The sequence below is a fragment of the Urocampus carinirostris genome, chromosome 1 (genome assembly GCF_059441175.1).
Source record: "Urocampus carinirostris isolate Australia breed hairy pipefish chromosome 1, RoL_Ucar_1.0, whole genome shotgun sequence".
NCBI lineage: Eukaryota > Metazoa > Chordata > Actinopteri > Syngnathiformes > Syngnathidae > Urocampus > Urocampus carinirostris.
The window spans coordinates 50510405-50536870 of record NC_142349.1 but is presented as its reverse complement, the minus strand read 5'-3'; the positions used below and the strand labels follow the sequence as shown (position 1 = coordinate 50536870).

Sequence of the window (26466 nt, the reverse complement as noted above, 5' to 3'; positions counted from 1 at the left end):
AAATATGTCCGTTGAAATGAAGCAGGAAATAATAGAAAATAATGCGTGATCTAGCTAAAAAGTACAGTTGGTCAAAATCTTCTATATGTACAGAAAGATGTCACCAAGGCTATAAAAGTGTCCATGGATGTGATTGTTCTTTCAAAATTGTGAACCACTATTTATAACGAGGTGGAAAGACTTCTTATGGTGGATAGACATCAAAGAGCCAGTGGAAGATAGCAACACAGAGAGCAGACATCGATGTTTATCTATGAGCATCGAAAACTTGAGGCAGCGTCGGGTACAACAGGAATGGTTTTCAACGCCAGTCATAAATAGTTTGAGAAATTCAAGGACACTTGCTTTTTGACTGTAGTTTGGCATGAGAAAGCATCAAGAACAGGTTACAAAGCCACTGAATACTTTTTGCAGCGTTCTCTTGATTGAAATAAAAGAAAGAAAATAAAAACAGTATGCTATAAAATGTTTGTGTTTATTTAAATTTACAGTAACTTTCATTGTAAGTGTACTTACATGTCATTCACTTCTCCCGCACCCCACCACTACGCCCGCACTTTTGCAACATGTGGCAACCCTCTCGTAGTAACCTGGTATTTTATTTTGCTAATATCAGCTTATTTATCCTACTACTGTATTTATTTTGTTTAATTATTATGTAAATGTGTTTTTAGTGATCAGGAAGAGGTGTTTTATAGGTATTTAGGTTTTACGTGGATGCTTTTAGAAAAGTGTCAATAAGTTTTAAATTATTTTATATCAGGAAAATTTGCTCGTAAGAGCCAGTTTCTATTTTTCTGGGGTAGCCACAACGTGTTAGTGGGAAAAATAGCCAGGTTGTATAAGCCCCACATGTCGAGGTTGGCCTAAAGAAGGGCAGGGCGAAATTCTTTATGTAAAAAAAAAAACAACACAACATGCTGAAATTAAGTTATTCATAGCTTTGAAATACATTTAGAGCAAGCACACAGTAGAAAGACAAATTTTATTAGAGCGCATGTGACTAGCTGCCGGATTTTGGCAACAGCTAAATAAAGGCTTTACTTAGAGGGACACCAGGCTGCGCTGGGAGCTAATCTGAGCTGCGCTTCGCCACGGCGCATTGTGGAACAGGAAGAGACGCTCACGGAGGCCCGGCAAACTCAAGCCGTGTTACACATTGGCCTGAAATGAGCCTGGCATGGGGTTCTCCGTCACAGAGGAAGGCTGCACCTCCCTGCCAAATACAAGAAATAAGGTCCAGGAGCGAAAGGCCGGTCTGCAAGAATTGAAACTGGAATCAGAGTACGAGGGGAGAATGTGCACGTGAAATTTTTACGGGGAGAATTATTTTCAAATATCATATTCGTGTTTGTTTTTTGTATTATTTTGAATTTATGAATTTATGAAAATGATAATATTTGATACAGGATGTCCCAAATAAATGTAACCACAGTTTGACTTTAAATAGCCCAGTTCTATTGCAGATTTGTTTTTTTTGAAGTAAGAATGTTGGATAATGGGCCTACTCTTGTGCAAAAGAAATGTTTTGAAAATATTTTAGGAATCCAAAAAAAAGTGCAAAGATGCCTAATGGCATCTGAGTGTGGAACTCCTTGGGTTTATTTTCCAATTTCCAGATTATTTTTCTGAATTTTTCTTTCGGAACTAGAATAGTATAGAATAGTCTTTATTGTCATTGATATCAACGCTGTGAATATGGTATGCAACGAGATAAAAGATGGCACCCCATGGAACACACAATAATTATTTCCAAGACAAAAAAAGGGAGAAAAGACTGTCAGGATGAATAATCAAACCAAATTTACAATGTTGTGCTTAAAGAGTTATAATAACAGTGCAATTAAAAATATGAGTGCATCGTAACAATAGTGCAATGGAAAATTAATTGATATTTTTTAGTTTTATAATTATTATTACTATATTGTTCAGGTTTTCATTTATACCATAAGTTACAATACACAATCTATTGGGTAACATGGCATGAATTATTGTTTTCACTACATATTTCTCCACAAGCAGAGTATTTCCCTATTCTTCTCGGTCAGCACCAAAGAAAGAAAAAAAAAAACAGAGGAACAAAATAAAAGCCGACTGTCTAGCACGATCGCAACGCAATGATCAATAACGGAAGCTGAGTGTGTGTGCACGTATGCGCCATTCTCTGCAGGAGAGAAAGGCGAGCTGGATCCATTCAGGCTGAGGATGCAGACAGGAGGACTGGCGAGTCCCTGAAACAAGCTGGGATCAGGCCAGCTGTCATGGCATTCTCCAGCCCGCCACACACACACACACACACACACACACACACACACACACACACACACACAACTGCGGATGTAAAAAAAGAAAAGTGCGCTCAGCATACTGCTACTGATACACAGCAATCTCATAAAAACATTCACGTGGATTATAGACACATGACATACTGCTGCTGCCGCACATGCAGATAAACAGGTCTGCAGATGCTTCTGTTTACAGACGGTGCACATTTGGATTTAGACAAATTTGCCAGCAAATACTTGAACAAATGTACCGATGCAAACACGTCCAAAGGCAAACACAGGTCTGAATCCTCGCTGCTAATGGTTGGGGATCTCTTAAAACAAGGACCGCATGTCAAAGATAGAGGTGAAGATATAGTAAAAATATTAAAGCACAATTTTCCCCCCATAAAATCACAATCTTGATTTTGTCACGATCCATTTCACCATCTATGACAAATTTGCTAATTTCTGAACATTTTCCTTTCAATGCAAATTAAAGCTAAGAACACCTGACATTTTAAGACAACTGCCGTCTGAAAGAGTTTTAGTTTAAATAATTGTAAACATGCAAGATGTGCAATGAGTTTAGCAATAACCCCAAAATTGAATGAAAGCTTCTAATATTGACATTTTATCAACCAAGAGTGGAGGGCTTATTTTGTGTGCTTATCTCCTTTGTAAAAAAATGATAACAATACATTAAAAATACAAATAACAATAATATAAATGATGAATTGTATTTATAGCTCCCTTTCCTGTATGTACTTAGTCATGTTGTTTTAACACAGAGTAGAACGTAATAGAAGAAAATAGAATGGAACAAAATTGATTTTTTGGGCCATTGTGGGAAGTGAAAGGCACAACAAAGTTAAAAAGTGCCATACCGATTGGTGCAACACAAAATACAAGTTTATATGTATCTAGTCATGTTGTTTTAACATAGAATGTAATAGAATAGAATAGAATAGAATAGAATAGAATAGAATAGAATAGAATAGAATAGAATGTATTGTCATTGTAACAAGTGAAATGTATAAGAATATTAAAACGTACCACCCTAATCATGGAGGATGAAATACCACACTTCTAGATAATAATTTAAGGGTAACGGTTAAGAAATAACAAAAAAATAAATAAAATAAAAGAAACAAATAAAGAACTTAATCAGCAGAAGACAGAAAGCATTTTCTGCCTGATTTACGGTGTGAAATTTCACAATACCCCCTCTCCACTCCAAACATTTTCTCATAGTCTTGGATTATAATATTTATGCTGGTCAATGTTTACGGAGACATAGAAAATGTCAAATCATACCTGGTGTGTGCACGAAGTAGGCCAAGTAGAGGTCCAGCTCCTTGACCGTCACTCCGATGTGGTGCGGCTGGACGCATAGGCCGTGGTTGGAGCACTGGGGTGATTTGACCAGTCGCTCTCCATCCGTGCTCTCCAGAGGGCTGCCTTTAAACAAGATGACCATAACCAGGTCCAGCCGCCAGACCTTGTCGGCCTGACGCAAGCAATCGATGCGGCGGATCTTCCCCTTCTGGTCGGGATTGGAAAGCACACAGCAGGGCGGCTTTTTCCCCGTAATGGTGAGCACAAAGTCCTCTCGGAACTCGGGCCGGATGTCTTTGCGCAGCTTGGCCAGCAGACGAGAGGCCCACTTTTGTTTTATCTCGGGCTTCTCGCCCAGCAGCTCGTCCTTCACCGCGCGTTCCTCGTCCTTGGTCATCCTCTTCTCATGCTTCTTGAAGTATTTGCGTTTGCGGGCCTGTAGGTTGAACCAGGTGTAGGAGAAGGCACGGACATGGGGGAGGAGGGCCTCGATGAAGGGATGAAATTCATCCTGGTGAAGCACAAAAGGAATATTGTAAATGATAAATGTTCATTGCAAACTTTTGATGTTTTTTCAGGCAGTCACATTAGGGCTGCATGATTTTGGGGAATTGCGATTTTATTAGACAAATGTTACAATTTCAGTGCAGTTTTTAATCTTAAAAAAAAAGTTCTGTGCTATTTGTTTATGTTGTAAGTACTTAATTTTGGTGAGATGCTTAACAACTAAAGGTATATTGTGTATTTTTTGACCACTAGATAGCACTGTATTGTCTAATGCGAACGAAAACCAATGTCTGTGAATTTTTATAAAAATTAACATTGGTATCCTGTATTTCTGCCTACTATTTTTTTTGTTACTAAATAAAGATTTTTTGTTCCACTAGGGGGCACTAGATATTACACAGTATCCCATTAAAAAAACAGCCGAGGAGTTTTATTCGGGTTGCGGTGGGTGTGTGGCATAGCATGCTGCTTGCAAACTTTGCCTCGACTTTGTTGGGTAGTGCTGTTAAAACTTACCGCTGATTGGCCGGCACCATTAAAACCCGTGCTATGACAATATGGTGGTCAAACAAAGGGAAAGCAAAACACAAACGTGGAATTATAAACCCTTACAAAATCGCACTACTATGTCACTTTGCAATATCAATGAGATTTTGCTTCATCATGCAGCACTGATTCACATTGGTATTGAGTGAATTAATTAAATGTATTTAGGTACAGCAAAACATAAATAAATAAATAAAAAACTGTATCAACCACTTATTAACAAAAGAGAACAACAAATCTTCACAAAACAAACAATAAACTGCTGAAGAGAGAAGGCTGAAGCCGTAGCTTTAAAGTGGCCACTCTAGTTATTTCTTTTTTTTTTAAATTCTTGCAGGGAAGAAATATTCAACAAGAAAACAAGAAAACAGAACTTTACCCCACCAAGGAAATTTACAAAACAAGGTATTCACATTTTAAACTTATAATAGTGACTAGTGACTTATATAGCATGTTACCCAAATACATTCTTGATGTTAATTGCCTTCATTATATCAATATTTTCTTTGTGTATCATATTCTATTCTAACATAATGCAGGGTGTTTTAAAAATGTTATATCTCAATTATCCCTTTTTTGGAGATTAAGAAACCTTGCGTCACGGTGTCCGTCAAAAAATGAAATTCTGGCATCAGTTCATTGTTTTTCAAGGCTAACGTTTTGTTGCCTAAATTGACGGTATAAAATCATTTGTGGGCACCGTGGCTAAAGAGGTATATAATGTTGCTGTAATTTGTATTTTCAGCCTATTTTGTGTTAGGATTGTTTTTTTCAGTTTTTTTTTTTTTTAATGTTTTGCATCCACAGCACCCCGAGTGGGTACCTGACAATTTTTAATTTGTTTTCCAAGTTTCACGATTCATTTATCTTTGAAAATTTCCAAAAATAATACCTAAAATCTCATAAAATTATCTGCCAGTGGAACAGAAAGTCTTTGTTCTAACTAATATAGATCTACTTTTTATAAACCCCATGCACATTAAAGACACTGTTACGGGAGTTAATTTGATATCCTTTGAGAAATAAATATCACAGAAAGTACACAATTAAGGCAAAGTAAAGTAAGGCAGTATTAATGTTGAGGATCATCAGATTTATTTTTCCAAATCGAAAAAACTGAAAGCATGTGGATTATGTGAACAATTTGTTCAATATGCGCACCGCCTGAGACACGGCATAAGTCAAATCGGTAATCCAAATCCTGCCAAGCACGCTGAAGCATATCTTGGATAACAGTATCCAGCAAATTACTACTACTATTTGTTTCTTGTTATATACAAATTATCTGCTTGTGAGTTGAAATAGGGAATTATATATTTGTATTGCAATAATTATTCGTATTCAAAGGATATCAAATATTTTGAAACACCATGTATCTTGAGCATTGAACAATGTTGTTAAGCAGCCACACTGATTCTGAATTTAAGCAAAAAGATAAAAAATAAAGCCTAACAAGCTCCTCCTAAATGAAACCATAACAAATGTAATAAATATATCACCTGTCTGACAAACAAAAATAAGCAGACATCACTGGTGAACACCGGCCAACATTCTGCATCAAAAGACAAGTTATTCCGCCAAACCATAATACCTTCACTACATATCTCTGAGCAACAAAGCCCAGATCTCGCCATATCGTTCCCGTGCCAGCGTTGCCACACACCGGCCGTTCACCATCGCCAAGTTTTGCACGGCTGTTGAAATGCACGGCTAAAAAATCAGCCATACCGTTTGTTTGCAGTCTCTGCTATCATGCAAAGTAGCTCCAAGCACACTCACATTCCCACAACCAAATGAAAGCAGACAGAAACGGTCACAGAACACCACACAGCTTGAAGGAGAAGACAGACGGCCTGGTAGTTACCATTTTGCACTCTCATCATAAATTTGGCACGGTGTTTAAAGTGAAAAAAAAATCTGCAACAGTTTTTTTCCCTTCTCTTGCACTCCCCAATGTAAAGCAGGGGCTGGTTTGGCAAGGCCAGAAAAATTAATGGAGAGGGGGGAAAAAATGGAAGGACTTTCAAAAATAATTAGTGGAATAAGATGCTTACTAAAAGCAGTGGATTAAAATTTTCAAACAAACAAAAAACATCATCGGGGAAGAGTGCGAGAAAAACTTGGCCTCGCGGTCACTATGCAAAGGCAAGAAAATGCCAAAAAAAGGGTCCATGAAAAACAGAATTAACAGTAATGACCTGTGGGGTTAAAAAACAACAACAGCGATGCTGCGTTTAAAAAATAAATGATCCATTGTGCATTCCCCTCCCCATACAAAAAACACCCCAAAAACTTGAAAAAAAAATCCTTGGCAAGGAGTAACTGGTAGTGGTGTCTGTTCTGATCCCTGGGCCCGGTGCAAGACTCACAGACACACACACACAAATACACAGCAATGCAGGGGGGGCAGGGAGAGCAGAGCACAGAACGGGGGAAAAAAGAAGAGTCGAATCAATGTTGGACGAGCGCATGCGACCGCTGGCAAAGCCGAGTGCCGCTTCTTTTTTCCCCTTTTCTCTCCAACTCTCTCTCTTTCTCTTTCTGTTTTCCCGCTCGCCGTCTCTCAGCCTCGCCGCACTCGTTCCCCGACCATTGCTTGAGCCCTTGCCAGCTCGAGTAAGGCCCACCTATTTGGCAACGCTACGCCTGTAGCTCAGCCAATGCTTTCGCTTCAAGAGCTGAAAGGGAGGGAAGAGAGTGTGGAAGGAGGGAGGGTGGCAATAGGATGGGGAAGGCGGGTGAGGGGCTGCCTTAGAGTATGCATCCTTGTCCAACATTGCGAGATTGGCCAAATTGACAAGTTCCACTCTGACACAGAGACAAAGTTCAGGAGAGTACCGTATTTTACGTACTATCTTAGGCGCATTGGATTATAAGGTGCATTCCCCCAAAATATTATTTTTCAACATACTTGCCATACATAAGGCCAATAAAGTGCATGATATTGAAACTACAATAAGAGCGTCCGTGTGCGGGTCCATATCAACCTGAATAATGGTGGTGAGAGCGCCGACACGTCTTCACTAGACCACAGATGACATACAGAATGACATTAGACCCATTATCCGGGGTTCGTACACTTTTTTGTGGCCAAATTCAAGCACTTTTTTCAGAACTTTATATGCAATTTATATATGAGATTTTTAATCTTATGTGTGCATTTAACAAGGCATTTGATTTTTAGATTTCGAGTAAATCGCAAATAGATTTGTCTTTGAGACAAATCTTTCCCCAGATGGACAAAAATGGCAATTATATTCTTTTTACATATTCAGTCGCAGAAAGTTCTTCCCATTTCATTTAAATTTTTTGCATGACCCATAATAAATGTCCATAGTTGATAACGTAATCCTTGCACTAGAAGACATTTCATAGTGCCCTGTTCAGGTGTACCATGCACCAGTCTTCTTGGCCGTGGCCCTTCCTAAACATTGATGCTGCATAGGACAATGCCACACAAACCAATACCAGCTGCAGTTAATCACGAGGGAAAAGGGAATGCAAAGGCAAAGGAAAACCAAAGTGAGGCTACCAGAGAGGAGTGTCGGTGTAATTTTTAACCAGACTTGTTGAGAAACAGCAACAATTTCAACCATTTACAAGTACTACACCCAAATTTTACACACTTCTCAATTTTTTAAAACTCAACATTACAATTAAAGCATTTCAAAGGATTTAAGCTCCCGTACAAACCCTTATCATCACACTATTTTTACTCACGGTGACACACAACTAATTTGCATAGTGTATTCTGGCAGGTTAAAGTCTGTCCACTTCTTACATGTGCGTCAATAACCTTTTCTTTAATATGTAAACTGACGTAAAGGAGCTTGTGTAGCATTTTGTTGAAAAACCTTGTTTTCTCTATTCTCTAACATTCATTGGTGAAGAAGTGGAGGGACTGTAACCTATTAGAATGGACTAGGCAAATCAGTGTTTCAGGCACCGTAAGTGAAAATAGTGTGATGATGAGATAAGGTCTAATGCCTTGCCAAATGACTATTGAACCCTTGTAGTTCAGTCGTAAGTGGGATTCAATTCATGCCACATACAATGTTATGCATTTTAGGTTAGCGAATTATACATCCATTTCATCAATCATTGCTCAAATACTGTATTACTATAAAACCTTGTATGGTGAAGCATAATGCTAATTACTGTATGCATTTTCAATCTTGTCCACTCATGTTCTGTGGTATGGAAGGCGCCACCAGGTTATAAGGTGCACTTTCAAATTTAGGTGTACCTTATAGTCCGGAAAATATGGTAATTCTTGCTCTTTGCACCGAGCACCCGTACCCCTCAGCCTTCAGCCATCTTTAGTACGATGGACACCCCCCAATCCCTCTTTTGCAGGGCGCTCTGCTTGCATAATGCCACCTTGGCAGAGGATGGCACAAAGACGGACGAGCAGCTTCAGTATCCCTCCAGACCAACGCTACCCGCAGCTGCTCATGGGTTTACCGCAGCAAACAAAGAGGGGCTGGGTAGAAACCCGGCCAGCACACACCAGACACACACACGCATGAACGGGCAGATGATTTCCAGGCACCGATACCATCGGCGGGACACGCTCAAACGCAGATAGGGTTACAGATTTAGGAGAGAAAGGCAACAAGGGAGGCAAAAACAAAATTGCCTCAGCTGTTTCCACACGAGATAAATGTTCAGCAGAGTGAGATGTGCTGCCAACGAATCCTAAAAGGACAGACATCCTCTGAAAGTCCCAAGACACTTTGGGAGAACCGACTGCCATGTTGCCTTATCAACATGCAAGTCATTCAAGGTTGCGTTTCGGTCCAAGATGAGAAGAAATCCTCTATTGTTATTTCATGCTGTCATGTCCACTCCAAGGGCGTAATTTGATCACGGACGGAAGGGACATGTCCCCACGAATATCGAGCAATCATTGTTTTGCCCGCACCAATATCATGTGAACCCTCAATGTTTTGTCTCATGTTTTCCTCATTTTAAGCACCATCATTGTATTTTTTATACAGCTCACATGAAAATGTGATTAATAACAACATTTAACATCTATTTTACTGTTGGGACCAATCTAAGAAAAGTCATAACATTTCAAGTTAAATAAAATATAATCTTGGGACGTGTTTGTATTGGCAAAATAATGCTCAGAGGAAGAACAAACGGAGGTTTAATTTCACTCCTGAACAATTGAGGGGAAAAAATGCCGTTTGAGGGGGACCAAATCTAATTTTATTGTGATTTTGTTGGTTTTATTTCCTTTTTCTGTCCATAATAATAGCTCCCAAGATAATTGGTGATAAGGGGGAGGAAAAGTGAAAAACATGTACAACGATCACGTCGAAGAAGGAAACGACTGCAAAATATCATAATAATGTACGAGTGTCTGCCATTGAAGCATCAGTAAATGGTTTAAAGTGTTATATTTGTAGCTTTTTTACCAGTATATTAATCTTCATTAAGTACATAAATAAAATCATCAATGTTTAAGTACACGCTTTGTTAATATTTTTAATTTCTTTTAATATGAGACCATTTTAAAGCAGTTTTAGTGGGTCGCTTACATGCGATGTGGGCTTATATGCGAGCATACTTGAAGTTATTTGGATTTTGTAGGTCATTTTGTTTTATTTTTGAAAAAAGGTGAATATATTCTACTACCTCTGCTTTTAACTGCACAATCCTTCCAATGATATATACGTGAAGTGGATTTTTTTTTCTTCTTGATCTGGGTTGTAGCTTGTGATTAGGGTGGACTGGTGAGTCATGAAGTCAGACCAGTTGAAGACCAGTGATTTAGGGGATATTTTCTGTGTTTTCAACATCACAGTGGTGGGTCATTTTGACCCGAAAAGAACTAGAGTAGGTTCGAAATTGTGCAACGTCCCCACCAATGCCAAAACCAAACCCACAAACCCGGTACACTCACAGAAAAAAATAACAAGACATCTTGAGACGCAATTATAAATAAAATATCTGATGTCACAAATGCTTTTTTTGGAACTCTCTTTACTCTTGCGTGAGTCAAAATAGTCATGATTACACACGCACAACCGAGCAATTTTAACCGCAGGCATGCCTTCCAATACAGGCCCGTCAGACACTTTCACACCTCCACATTCCTCCTCACACAACTTCAATTAACGCTTAAATTAAATAAGACAACAAACAAGCCAATATAGAAAAAGTGATTGACACATTTTGTTTTTTTTCGGTCTGGATGTGTGCAGTTTAAAGGTAGCTAGACAGTGAAATGTTGCATTTGTGTTTCCATTTCTTTCCTAGCACCAATTGCAAAACAAAAATCTGGCAATCTGGCATTTGTTTCTGCCTTTTAAAGGCAATGACAGTTTTGTGGGTCACCCTGCCAAAATGCAAATACAATCCCCATTTGAATGTCACAAAAATGTGACTTCAAGGCTCTTGCAGTCATTCTCCTTCGTTATACTATTTGCCTGAAAAGACCACAAAAGTACAAATGTAAAAGTGGCAAATCTTGTGGGAGGAAAACAACAAAGTGGAACCTTCCTTGGGTGAGCAGTAGATCAGCGTGTCTGTTTTACATGTGCGCCCTCTCACTTGAATGCTGGATTCAAGATATACAACGTTTTTAATCAAATTTAGTTGCGCATACCATATAACAATTTTTTGACAAGAGAATAATATACACTGAAATGTATAATAAGCAACACTAAATTTACTGCAAGTGAGGGAACAACTAAGAAGGATGCTGAAATAATTGTTTGTATTGTTTACTTGCATTGTTTCACAAACAATTAAAAGTCTGTACAGGGCCACCAAGATTTAATCGGTCCCGCCAGAGACTCATACACTTGTATTATCAAAAAATATAATAATAATTTGTCTACTTACCTATCTATCTACCCTGGTCATATCCCTCGAGAGGGGTGACCGAAAGCGAGACACACATACAAAAACAAAGAAAATATAAAAAGGGGAAAAGTAGCAAAAACACACACAAAAATCTTTGGACCATGGCCAACCCAAATGCCCAAACACCCTAACAAGTTAAGCACTTTGGCACCTAAGTCGGTCATACTTTCGTCCCTCCAGATGAAACGGGACACAAGAAAGCGGCCATGTCACTCGGGTCAAGGTGACACAACACACTCTTCCCTTCAACAGCAGGGCCCGACAGCTTTCACTGGTTTACCTCTGCTGCATCATACGGGTGCCCTGCCCATCCCTTAGAACGCGTCCAAACATCCCACTATCCTTTCACAACACCTCTCAACTCATTCTTATCACCAACAAGAGCTCGAGCTTTCACTATATTTAGATATCTTTCCTGCAGTGCACTCATAACACCATCCATCCACGTCAATCGCGGCCTTCCTCTTGGTCTCCTTCCATTTACTTCTTCTCTGTAGATCCTCTTCAACATTCGCTCCTCATCCATCCTCTCTATGTGTCCAAACCAACCGAGTCCTGTGGTGAGGGGCCCTCTCTCCTTAGGAGGTGTGAGAATTCTCCCGCCGTAGTCCGCTGCGTGTCGTAAGAGGCGACTAAAGTGGAGGGAGCGAGGGGACTGGGGATCCTCTCCTCTCTATATCTACTCACCAAGAGACAGCAAGGCAAAGAAAGGGGGGCGGGAGACAGAAAGGTCTCGCAAACCCTAAATAATAATTGGCAAATATACAATATATAAAGTAAAGTAAATCAAAATAACAATAAGCTATCTCCTTAAATAGAAGATCGCAAATGCTATGGTCTGTTTGCTCGCATTATTTTTTTGTGCTCTCACTCGCTTTGGGTAATTGATTAATTGGTTACTGTGCGTGGTTTCGTCTCTATTGCTAGTTTGTTCGCTTAGCAGTGGAGGGGGGGGCACAAGTGAGCACAAGAATGGGTCAAGAGAGGACAAATACAATGCAAAGGCAATACAGAGGACAAAAAAGAAAGAAAGGAAATAAACAAATGAGTTAAAGAACTAATTTTATTTATATTAATGGTTTCAAAGCAGTGTGTATTGTCTGTCACTCAAAGAAGAACTCAAATCAGTCCCTCTTATCTTAGGCACTTGATTTTCATTCTACATGGTCTGTCTTGCTGTGAGTAAATAGGTGCCATGTTTTGTTTGTAAGATTAATTATTGCTTAATCGGGGAAATGCATTTTTTGATAAAGGGAACTAGCAGATGTTGACAGTTATGTACAATACATAAGGTGATTCAAGGTTTGCTCGTATGAATTACATTTTAAAAAATTCACTTGGACTTCAGCTTTATTTTGCATTTAGTGTCAATTACAGACATATGTAAATACATTGGAAGAAAAAGTAGAGAACCTAAAAAAGTTGAACTTGAAACTAAAAAAAAGATTACTGATCTCGAATTTAAAAAAAAAGAAAGTAATGAAATTGAAATATAAGTAATTATGTGAAACCTTTATTTTCAGGTAAAATATAATTTTGATTCACTTGATCAGAATGATTCGCATACACTATTTTCTTTCACGCTTATATTTTCAATATATATTTTTTTCAGCATTCAAAACGTTTTTTTTCCTTTTTCCGCTTCAAAACTTTTTTTCCTTATGACTTTTGGCCTGGTTTGTCGTGCTGTAAAATTGTTAATTACTGTGCAGTATTTGACCACTAGGTGTTATTGTATTGTGAATTGCAATCGAAAACGAGTCCTATGTAGTACAGGGAAAATTACAAATTACAGACACTTTCAAGTGTCCGTAAAGCACCATTTTCCAACTTATTTTTTCACAAGGTATTTGGGGTTTTAAGCACACGTAGCAGCAAGATATCGGACAATTTTGTCAGCTTCCTTTAGGTGAGGCTCATTTTATGTAAAAAAACAAACACAAATAAAACAAATTAAAAAAAACACAAATTTCCTGACCTCCAAGTATTAAGAAAATCACCTCTATATCATAATTTAATTATTTTTATTTTGTACTTTTTCTTTAAATTAATATTTTTTTTAATAATGAAGTTTGTACCACTTGGTGGCGTTAAATATTACGCAAGGTCCCTTTTACTCATGAGAGTGCCAAAATATAAACACGTTTTATTTGTTTGTTTGAATTAAAAAAAAAATATATATATATTCTTAAGGCTTTTTTATCAGAAAGTATTTCATGGAATAGTTTTAGTATGGAAAAAAACAATACTAGGTGGCAGGAGGGGCTTTAATCAGATCTTTGTCCACACGTCGAGGAGCCCCCACTTCTGTGTGTTGCTTTGCTTGTGTTATGTGAGTGGCCCCATTGGCGAAAGATATCGTGTGATCACGTCATTGGAAAAAGTCCTGCAAAGCTCTTGCAAAGTTCATGCATCGTTCATTCATAAGTTCGGTTTTTGCAATAAAATATTATTTTGCATGCAAAGTGCCCTTGTGTTTATGGAAAGCATTGTTTGCATATTGGAGGTATCACAAATGCAACAAAAGCACGAAAGTGAAAGTTCTGATTGAAATGCATCCTTTGACAATAAGCTGTTTTTGAGGAGTTTTCTTGGAAACGAGAATTCTCAAGAAACTGTTTTCCACCAAACAATGGTGGATAGACACCTACCTTTTTCTAAAGAAATATGATGGTGGAAGCTTTCCTTTGAGCTTTACTCTTCCTGTATAGAGACAGGCCTACATTTTCTGTAGGCCATCAACAATGAGTCGAAATGGCAAACATTAAATGGCACTGGCGCTTACCATTTGAGAGAAAAGTCTGGCATTGAATGAGTAAAGTGTATCCATTAATAGAAAAAGCGAACTGCTTTTGCAATTAAAATATAACCCTTTTTTTCATTTGTATTAATTTATTTTTATTTTCAGTTTACTTTTTATGAACAGGAGTATTGCAAGCAAGCACATACAAGGCATTGGTCAATTTGACGCTTGACACACGCGCGCACGCACGAAAGTGGATACGTTTGTATTGAGTTTGCGATGGAAATTAGGTGCGCGTTCGTTTGCTGAATTCCAGAATTCACAGCGAATTTTTGCACATTATAATACATTTGCCGCTTTTCCCTGAACACTTTTGCGCCCCTAAAATGCACGACGCTGCATTTGCCCGCAAACACACTTTCTGCGCGTTCGCAAAATCATCCCCATTCATGTTGCCCGCACGGTGACTCGTGAAAGATGCAAAGTGATTTTCCTTTCTTTTATATTGTTTTTGCTTTTTGTCGTTGTTTTTTTAGTACTTCTCAGCACGTCTGACCGAGACAGTTGCCAATTTGGGATTAACTCTCAGTGTGCAGGGGAAAAGAGCAAAAGGGAGCTGGACTCCGTGAAACCGGCTTTAAGGATGTCTATTTTTAATTTAAGAATATGTGACAACGTGTTTTTCGTTGTCCACACCGTATTTTGAATAAATATTTTTTTCCTCAAACCCAAAGCCATTCTTAAGGAACAAATCATATTAATTTATTTATCACGAGTGAAATAACGAGGGGTGTAAGAGGGTTTACAGATGATATACATTTATTTATTACTTTGAAATGTCTTTCATTTTTACTTTTAACGTGCCATCATTCCAAAACAAAGCAGCCTTATTAAATTATGTTTTCCCCAAATAGTAAAATAGCCTAAATTATTAATGATTTATTTTATTACACTCTTTTGTTTTTTGTTTTTAACCATTCAACACGTTTAACCATGCTTAGATGGATGAGATATGTTTTTAGTTTTAAAATTTAACATTAATTATTTCTATACTTTTAACCTAAACGTATTAGGTACTGTGGTATTTGTATTTTGTACATTTTCCTGTAACATTAGGTTGGCACTTTTTTAATTTAATTGTATTTATTGTCATTGATATCCACGTTGTAAAACATTGAATGGGACAAGATTAACCAGGGCACTCCAGGTTAGATATGTAATGGAGACTTTAATGAAAAACAAATAAGATAAAAGACTGTCAGGATAGATAGGCAAAATATAATTACAACGTTTTTAATTATATTAGACATTTGTCATGTTACAACAGCATACATTTGATTCCATATTCCAAATTCTCGAAAATACAGATTTTTTTACACTAAATATTTAGGGAAGTTTAGCCTTTTTTTTAAACCATTTGAGACAATGTTTTTGGTCATTCATTTGGTCAATATAACATACTGCAACTTAAAGGGACACTGTGTAATATCTGACCACCAAAGATTGCTATATTGTGTAGTGCTTCAAAGTATAAGAAGGAATAAAATCCAGCGAGACCTAAAGAGCCCAAATCGCACCATTTTTCGTTTTCTTCTCATTTTTGCCCAGCCTTTATGAGGTTTATGGGCTCTGTAGCAGCAGGATGGCGGACAATTATCTTTGCGTTCTCCAGGTAAAATATGTCTTATGTAAAATAATTGCATATGTCTACCTACAAGTATTTTGAAAAAAGCACATTTATAAGATAGTTCATGCATTTTTGCGCTATTTTTTAATTCAATGTATTTTTTTTATTCTTTTACCACTGTGAGCTGCTAAATAATACACAATGTCCCTTTAAAAGATAGGAAAAAAATCTCTAATTTTAGGCTTGTACACCCTGCTCTGTCCCTTCTAATGTTGTCTGGCCTCGCTAAAGGTGGCACTGCATCTCATTAGACCAATTAAAACAGAGCCAGCATGACCGCTGGGGCCAAGCAAAGATCGCCCTTTCATTATTGCTCGGTGCTCGTGGGCTTCAGCTGTCCTCTCCTGCCCATCACGTACTCTTGGGCGGATCGATCCATGAATTGATATTATCAATATGAAGCAAGTCCTGTGATTGGATCGATACTATTGTCCTGGGATTGACAGTTCACGACTCCACCAATTTGCATCGCTTCTATTTGTATAGTAGATAGCGCAGTCTTTCTGTTTCACATCCAGCACCCTCGGCACTTCTTTAAGTTTTTCTCTGTTTGTATGACTGACAGGCACACTTTTGGCAACTCCCTACCTGATCTGCTGCTGCATCCTGCCTGCCAGGCAGAAGAGAGCCCCAAATCTATGTTAGTACCCTTTCAGAAGCTAAACATGATAGAGGCCAACGGGAAACACAGTGTGAGATTGACTTTTTTCAAGACCAGGAAAGGACAATGCCAGGGGTTATTTGTGTTGTATCGTAGTCCGCTATTGTGGAAAATTTACATAAATACATGAGAGAAGTTCACCCTGGAGAGCAACAAGCTACAACCAAAAATGTTAACATGTTACTGTTTCTGAACAAAAACCTTTAAATCCGTTGTCATGATGGGAACCGCCAAAAGGGCCTGTTCTTTACATTGATGACTTTTGGGTTTGACTCTCTTGACAACCAGTTGTAATAGTAAAGTTTTTTGTTTTTTTTGACTGTAAAATGTTTTGATATTGTATTGTTTTCACTATTTGCACACTCTAACCTTATTTTTAAAATATTGTGCAATGGAGGGTATAGTTGACATGTTGCCATTTTTATACATCTATTTTCGGTACACTGCTGCTTTTTATTTATCTCTCTTGGGTTTGTTCTGAAACAGTCGTAATAGACATATTTTAATTTCACATGCTGTTGAACTTTGAATTTTAGTTTTTTAATAAAAATGAAACTTTTTTTGTGCCTAAAATATTTTAGTTGTGTTTTTTGAAAATATGAACTAACGGCACTACAATGTATTTACTTGGATCAAATCATAACTGAATTATCCATTATAGTAAAGCCCTAGATTGATCAGGTGTGTGTTCCACAAAAAACAGGTTTTCTGTTGGTCATGTTCAAGTGCCAGCTTTCCCGCTACTACAGTAAAACTCGGATAAGTCGGATCCAGATGGACCGGTCATTTTCATCCGACTTATCCGAGGATCCGACTTATCCGAGGTCGCAAAATTTCGAACTAAGAAGAAATTTAACTCTTAGAAAAGTGCATACTTGCTTTTCAGAATGTCGCTCAAAGTTTGAGGGCTCATTCCAAACTTCGCCGCGATGTCTTTTTGCTTCATGTGCTGATTCTTTTCTTGGAATTCAATGATAGCGAGCTTTTCTTCATACGTTCTAGTCTTGAGACTCCTGCCTTTGGTTTTAGAACTTGAGGCCATCGCCACACCGTAGACCGCACAGACCGCAAGGAAGTCCAAAGAAATTCACACAAATTCAATTTGAATGCTAGCACTACTGTAATAAGAAACAATGGGATTATGATTACGAGGCTTTGTTCTATGACCGCGTGCTGTGATTGAGAGTGCTATCATTCAACACTGAGGAGGAGTTTGATGAATAGCCTCTGCCAATCACGGAACGCCACGTCACATCAAGAAATCTTCCCGGAAAATCTGGGAGGGGTGAAAATCTTCCCGGAAAATCTGTGAGGAGTGAAAATCTTCCCGGAAAATTCCATCGCTTACTGCCACTGGAGGCTGAAATTTAGAGCATTTGGGAGATGTCCTAGGCGACCTGATACCGATCCGACTTATCAGAGGCGAAAACCATTAAAAAGGGTCAATTGTACGGAAAAATCCATCCGACTTAGGCGAGGATCCGACTTATAAAATCCGACTTATGGGAGGTGTAATACTACAGAAAAGCCTAGAGAACAAACGTTCCACGCAATTTGTCCGACTTATCCGAGAATCCGACTTATGCGAGTCCGACTTATCCGAGTTTTACTGTACTTCTCTGGTTAGTCATCACATGATAACATTTTAATTTAGAGATGGAAAAAAGTCGGGCAGAACAACCCACACTCCTTGTTGATGTGGCAAGAAAGTTAGGCATTAACATCCTGAATGGCTTGTACTCATCGGAGTTGAGAAAACCCGCACCTCGCTATCTGCAAGCAATTTGCGGTGTCTGCATGCTAACATTGCCCAGGGTGGTCCGCAACCCAACCAACAGAGGGAACATCACGCACGGCACATTCCAGTCCGACAAAGAGGGTCTGAAGCCTACTCTGAAACCCGTGCATCTAAAATTCCTACCTAGACCGTTTACCCTACTTCTCCATCAACTGCACTCTGAACAGAGGGCTAAAAAAATAACCCAATTTGGGTCAAGAGAGGAGTGATAGATTACTTTTTTTATGCTGCTTCTTGGGATGTTTTCAAAAACAACTTCAAAGATTGAGTTGTTTTAAAAAAGTACCACAACCACAAAAATCAAAACACAAGTATTGGGTTGTTTTAGAAAACAAACAAATGGGGAAAAGCCTCCCTGCTATTACCCTTCTAAAAAACCTACTGGCTCATTCAATCAGTCTGCCCTCATGTATGATGGTCATTCTACTGTTTTTTTTTAATGTAATGCCTGTTGTTTTTCCCCTGAACATTCGCTGGATCTTCATTTGATCTCTCGATTCACGCATTTTGAAGCAAACTCAACAATAGTTTCTTATTTCAGAAAACAAGTGCCAAAAATTATGTAATATAATTTTAAAATTTAACATGAACTCAATATGAGAGAAAACATCAATGGATTTTGAACTTGCAAGGAGAACACGGGAGAGAGAGCTCAAACCTCAGATAATAAATTCCAACCTGTTTTAAAATTTTCCATCGACACGTTTATTTTCATTTATTCTCCAGGTATACAAAAGCAGATCCACCCTAAAATGTGTGGATTAAAAAAAAAAAACAGCGACATGATTGGCTTTTAGTGACAATAATGTAAACGGGTGATGATAGTCAAAACAACAAACAACAGTGCGAAATCGTAGTCAAATTAAGTAATTTGTATCCTACGCAATCTCCTGTCAGATGCACAATAAAAACAGAATAAACATTAAAAATAATAAAAAATATTAAGAAAGAAGTGGGACACATTGCAAAAAAAAACAAAAGGAGGTCGTTTGATATAATTAAATTAGGATTTCCTAAAATGGTTAATTTATGGGGGAAGAGCCCAAAAAGTGTTGTTTTTAACAAAACAACCCAGAAAGCAGTATCGAATGAATACAAGTAACGGATTGGTCGGTGTTAGACTCAATTTTGGATGTTTTTGCCCCAGATGTTTTTAAAGTGTATGATATGGTAGAGCAGTTTGCAGGGCTGGTGAAGTCAATTCAACGTTAAACGCAGGCCTACTTGTTATCTATTTATATTCTGATGAGAGGCTCTGGTAACTCAAGAGGAACACACACTGACATGTTATATGCATTGAAACTGAAGACCCATCCTAATCAAGCTCATCAGACGTAACGGTATCAAGTTGCTATATTTGCATTCCTATAGTCATATTAGAGAATTCATTTGGCAGAACAACCTAAATAATAGAGTGTTACAAATATGATGAAGATGTGCTTCATTCCCAACGATCAGTACATATGGTATTTTAAGGACTATAAGGCACACCCAAGAACCCCAAATTGGCCAGAAATTTGAATGTGCGACTTATTATATGTGGTCGTGCATTTGAATTTGGAAATGCATTACCATGCTTGTGTATTTATTGACAGGTCGATAAAACTTATTGCTGACAACAATTGTATAAAAATGGTGGCAAGAGGAGATCTAACCGTATAGCAAATGGTAAGAGCACGGATTCCCAACTACCTGGGACATGGATGTTTTCTTCGTATTTGTATAAATTAATTCAACGCAACAGGAATCAGACCCTGATCACAATTCTATCACTAAACACATGAAAATGCATTAGGTCCAACCTTATTATAACACAATTTTTAGTCATGGTACCAGATATGTTTTTTTAGTCATGGTACCAGATATGTTACTAGAGAGAATGACGGTTCACATTTTCCCAGTTAAAACCAAGCACTGTCAGTGACAAACATTTTGAATACATGAGGTCATGCGTCTATTTTTTTTTTCAGAACAACCAAATTACTTTCCACAATGTCGTACTATTCTTTAATTGAGCGCAACCCACTTACTTCCCACAATACCTTTCTTGTCATTCAGTTCAAAATTTTGCTCACCTAAAAAAGATTCAGCAAGTCGGCTGTACCACAATATTATCGTGGCCCAGCCCAGTAATAGCATCATCAATTTTGCACCGTGACTCAAAATAGTGTGATCATGAGATATAAGACTAACCCTTATATGTAGTTATAATCCCATGCGCCTTATAGTCTAGAACCACTTATAGTGCGGAAGATATGGTACTTCTCTTGCGGGATTGATCCATAATGAGGATCCAATCATTTTCATGGATGAAATTTTGGAATTTATAACCGCTTAAGGCCGACTCAGCATCAAAGCAACAAAACAGTTTTCTCACCGTGCAGGGTAACAGAATGCATTTCCTCCAGTTGCCTGTACCAACTGGACCGGACTATGATTTGTTTGTTGTGCTAACGTTGTGTATTTCAATCTAGGAGTTCTGAATCGGGAGCAGGTGGGAGTAAAATTAGTACTAGCTGCGAAAGAAAAAAAAAATCAAAATACTAATCCTGCCAAGGTGGCTGGTGGATGTGACGAACTGGAAAAGCTGTAGCCAGTTTTTAAAGCTTTTGGGCGTCAGTGGCTGTTCATTTACTACTCTGCTGAAAAGCAGCTGTGCAATCGGTAAACACATTGCGGGTGACCTGCTACAAAGAAAGGACGTTGTTTTTGCAATACGATGGAACTTTTATCCGTCTGTGTAGCTGAAAAAAACATCACATATTACATGCTGCCATTTTTCCCATAGTCCTTAAGGAAACCACTCTCTTTAACGTGTGTGTCAAACTCATGGCCCTTTGGCAAAATGTGACCCGTCTCATCGTTTTATGTGGCCCGTGAAGCTTAAAATGTCTAAGCGTCTAAGAATAAATGGTTCAAAACCAGTTCGACCCAAAACTACATTTCCCAAAATCCCTGTCAACTAAGATAGCAGCAAACCGATGGCTCATTGTCATTTTATTGTATTGTATCTCTTTTGAATTATAATATTATTACATAACTTTTTTTTATTTACAATAATTTGTTTTCATTTATTTTAATGTTTCGAGATTTTCCTTTCCCTCGTATAGGTTTTAGATCAGGGGATGGTGTAATAATAGTTTGTAATACTCTGTGGTCTTTGCAGCCTTTTGAGGCTTCTTGTGATTAAGGGCTATACAAATGAACATGACTTGACTTATTTATTTATTATATTTATTATTTTTCAGTTATTCATTTCAAATTGCTGCTACTAAACTGTTGTGCAATTATTTTTATCTCACTGTTTTTACAATGCATTCTTCTTCTTCATAGCATTATTGTTATTGTTACTATGTTCTAATTACATTTTTTTGCCTATTCAACCTGGAAGTCTTTTCTCTTTTTTCTCTTTAAAGTCTTTATATAACATGTTTTACCCTGGAGTGCCATGTCTAAACAGTAGCACCATTAACAAAAAAGACAATTCCAACTCCAATACTAAGTCTAATATCTACAGCTATATTTAGTAATGCATTTGGAGATATTTTACAATAAGGAATAGTTACATTTATAAGTTACATCAGCTTTTTTACCTTTTGAGGATAGATATTATCCTGATTTGGCCTTCGATGAAAATTAGTTGGACATTCCTGCTCTTTAAAGTATAATACACCAGTCCTAAACAATATTTTTGAGATTGAGCACTACTTTTTTGTTATTAAATTATACCGGTCAGCCAATCGCAATTCCCCTGACAACGTAATACTCAAGCTTACAAACACAAAACGGCATCCATTTACTCACAGAAAGACAGACTGTAGAATGCTGAGACAATATTAGAAATCTACAATGAAGTTATTGTCTGCTACCAGGGACCAAGATGATCCGTATAGGAAAATAGCCAATACGAGATTGGTCTCACATACATGATTTTAAAAAAATGTATAATTAGTATTCTTTTAAATCCTGCATGCAAATTTTATACGGCGTACACAATAATGATCGAAAACATATAAAATACAAGGAAAAGATTTAAGTTGACAGGTATGCTTAAAAGTGCTGGAAGTTAGCAGTTCAATATCCCATTGTGAATGTGTTGCAAAGGTGGTATTATTATCTTTTTACAAGTTTATGATGGGGATAAAATAGGGTCAAATAACAACAAAAATATCTAAAAATAAATAAAAAACACTGGCCAATTACATATAAATGACAGTTTAATTCTAAAAAAAGATGCTTTGAGTTATTCAAAATTAATCAAAAATACATCAAGGTAATGATGTCTTATGTCAAGTAGTAAACAGATACTACAAATACAAAACATAGCTGGTTAGCTACTTTCTGAACTGGTCCGCCGGCTTCCAAGTTTTTTTAGGGGACTACCCAGCACAAAGATGTTGACCTGTTATACAGATTTTTTGTTTTGATTAAATACTTCTTAAAGGGACAGTACGTATTATTTACCGCCAGATGTCGGTGCGTTGTGCACGCAACCAAAACTGAGCACTGAAAAAAAACAAGAAGGAATAGAAACTATGTTAGATCAGAGTGACCAAACCTCACATTTTTCTCTTCTCAATTTTTTGACAGGCCTTTCATAAATTTTGGGATTTTTTCGGGGTACCCTTATTACAAGATGGCGAATAATCATGTCAGTTCCCTCTGGGTGAGGCTTATGTTATGTAAAATAAATGCTAATTTCTCAACCAACAAGTATTTTCAAAATAATACACGTTTATATAATAGTTCATATATTTTTGATTGTTATTCAAATCAATATTGTTTTTACCAATAAGTTTTTATACGACTTTCAGGAACTAAATAATACACTATGTATCTTTGAAGTTAGAGTATAGACTTCTTGATGAATAATGCTCACATCTGTTAAGAACGCTATGTCACCCTACCTTGTTTTAAGCAGAAAGTGCACCACTAAAACGACATCTCGGGGCACTAAAACCTCGCAGAAGCTTCCTCTGGAATCACTCAGCTCGCCCAAGGTGCAGAAAATGCACACTTGAGCGCGTTTTAATGAGTGATATGGCGTCGTCTCCACCTTTACCCACACTCAAGGTGCACGGTGTTTGATTTATGAGGCAGCATTAGCACCCTATTAGCACTCGTCAGAGTCATTACACCTTTTTCCATCATTCCGATGGATGGATTGTTGTTGTGATCGCGCTTTTCCCCTTCTTAAGTATAGCTGTAACATTGGAAAATGCGTTTCCTCTTAAAAGTTTTGAACTGTGCATTCTGCATTTTCTTGCATTTCCGGCCTTTTACTGTTGCTCGCTGATCCGGCTGAAATATTAAACCTAATGGAGAGTAACGTAAATTGTGATCGCTGATTTTAGTCTTTGTGCCATCAATGCAATATCAAATTCCCCTTGGGACACAAGTTTGGTGTCCAAAGTTATTTTTCAGTACTAGCAATTATAAATCCAAAATGCAAAGGGATTTTATTTCTTTTAATTTGTTAAAATCAATCATGCAATAAATCAGTATTTCTCAACAGGTCGTGGACCCGCTGTCAGTCGGTCGTGGGTCTTTACCCTGGCAAAATAATGCTACTCAATAACGCTCCTCCAATCGGCATGTTTGAGAGGGATCACATCTACTTTTATTTTGCTTTCGTTGGTTTTATTTCCGAACCTCCTGTGTGGAGTTTGCATGTTCTCTCCGTGCTTGCGTGGGTTTCTCCGGGCACTCCGGTTTCCTCCCACATTCCAAAAACATGCTTGTCAGGTTAATTGGCTAGTCCAAATTGTCCCTAGGTGTGAATGAGTGAGTGAATTTTCTGTCTCTGTGTGCCCTGCAACTGGCTGGCGACCAGTTCAGGGTGTCCCCTGCCCACTGCCAGAAGATAGCTGGGATGGGCTCCAGCACCCAAGCGACCCTACTGAGGACAAGCAGTGCAGATAATGGATGGATGGATGGATGAATGGTTTTATTTCCTTTTTCTGCCCATATTTGTGGGTTGAATAAGGATACGATAGCGAAATACGAAAATGGTGTACGAGTGTCTACCATTGAAGCGCTCCTGGAAGGTACAGTAAATGGTTTAAAAATATTGCAACTGATTGTGAATCAGCCACCACTTTGTGGTCGTCTTGAGGCCCCTATTTATCCAAACGCCCCCTGATAATTGTAAATTGTGAAAAAATCATTTGATTTGAGAGCAATCTAGTGATTTTGTGAACCTTATTGGGATGTTTGTGAGCAGACGGGATCAGGCAACAGTCTGGGAAGATCTCCAAAAAATGTCCGCTTTGCCGATACATATGCAAAACCACAATTGCAAAGCAAGCTGAGAAATAGAAAAAAACTTGTTGGAATAAAAGCTGCTGGAAAATAAACCTTGCTACTAAAGCAACGTTGGATGCTCTGCAATCAGAAAAAGAAAGGAACAATCTAGCACACAATCAAAGTGGAAATTTGGCGTGTGCTGCTGCCAACAACGAGGGACCTCCTCTTTCAGAACAAGGGACGCACTATTGACTACACCCCCTCTTTTTCTGTCTGTCTCTCAGTCTTCCCTCTGTGCCAGTCTGAAAGGCGTAATGCCAACCTTTTCCACCATTGGGCATGTTGCCCTGCCCTTTATGCAAATGCATCCCTAACTCGCAACCCTACACGTCTGGCGCAGCAGTCGTTGCCGTGGAGCGGCCGCTGGCCTCAAGCAGCTTTCTTTTTTAAGACGAGTCAAAACAAATGAGCAGTGGTTAATGAAACCTGCATCTCAGGTAATGCCTGTATGGATATGGGATCAAGCAAGCAAGTCCCTGCCTCATCACCCTTTTCCTGCACAGGCGTACATAGCAGCAACCAGGGGCCAATATTTAACAGTGATGTGGTTGCATGAGTCTGTATGAACCCTAATAAAGACCAGAGGGAATCGAAATGAAGAGGCAAGAAAGACATGGAAAGAAAGGCTACCGTTGATAATTGCAATACATATACAGTCATAATGTTTCTTCAGTGATGTACGTACTGTATGTTTACTTGAATTTTATTGGTCAAAGCGAAAACCATTTAGCGAGGATCGATACACTCGGACTGTGTATATATACTGATTAACACGGCAGGCTGATTGATCATTTCTAAGAACAGCTCCTGCCTTGTTTACGGGGCCAGTTTCACGAGGTGAGACCAGACAAAGCAGATGAGTACAAAAAGGCATAGCACTCTAGCAGAGGGGTTCTCAAATAGGTTTACGCAGTGGTGGGCCATGAGGCCCTGCAAGGCCTTCCCTACTGGCCTGAAAAGATCTCAATCATCCATCCATCCATCCATTATCTGCACTGCTTATCCTCAGTAGGGTCGCGGGGGTGCTGGAGCCCATCTCAGCTATCTTCGGTCAGTGGGCAGGGGACCCCTTGAACTGGTTGCCAGCCAGTCGCAGGGCACACAGGGACAGACAATTCGCTTGCTCATTCGCACTTGGGGACAATTCAGACCGGCCAATTAACCTGACATGCATGTTTTTGGAATGTGGGAGGAAACCGGGGTGCCCGGAGGAAACCCACACAAGCATTGGGAGAACATGCAAACTCCACACAGGAAGTTTGATTTCATGACCTCAAAACTGTGCCATACATGCGCTAACCACTGCGCCGCCGTGCTGCGATCTCAATCATGTAATCTTAATTATATTTTGTCCATCGCTCATGAGTAAAATTCACAGCATGCCACTGGGTTTACATGTATCCGCAGGCATCTTGAGACTTTAAAAAACATTTTCAAATAGTGATATCATAATAAGTGAAGAGATAGTATTGAATAATTTTGTTATTTAATGGAAATGTAAGTGATTTACAGATAATAATGGTTATGTTGAGAATGCTATTCATTACTTTCTAAATTTCTGCAGTAATAACTCAATTTTCTATTTAAAAGTAAACATATTGCAGCATATTGAGAAATGTATTTGATTTTAACAAAATAAAAACTTTTTTATGTAGGTAAGTAAAATAACACCTAAAATATATACTACAATTCAAAAGTTTGCAGACAAATTTGTGTTTTCAATGAAAAATTCAAACT

The 26466-nt window shown here is 38.3% G+C and overlaps 1 protein-coding gene across 10 annotated transcripts in view; it reads right to left on the bottom strand.

Moving 5' to 3' along the window:
• The window catches only part of nfixb (nuclear factor I/Xb), a 196775-nt gene that overhangs the window by 112355 nt on the left and 57954 nt on the right, over positions 1-26466 (bottom strand). For 9 of the 10 annotated variants that reach the window (XM_088343992.1, XM_088344001.1, XM_088344009.1 and 6 more), the window contains one exon: positions 3582-4113. In XM_088343992.1, the coding sequence (XP_088200118.1) occupies positions 3582-4113 (532 nt within the window). Of the gene's footprint in view, positions 1-3581; positions 4114-6519; positions 7208-26466 lie in introns of those variants that run through there. The other variant, XM_088344030.1, reaches the window with a different exon arrangement.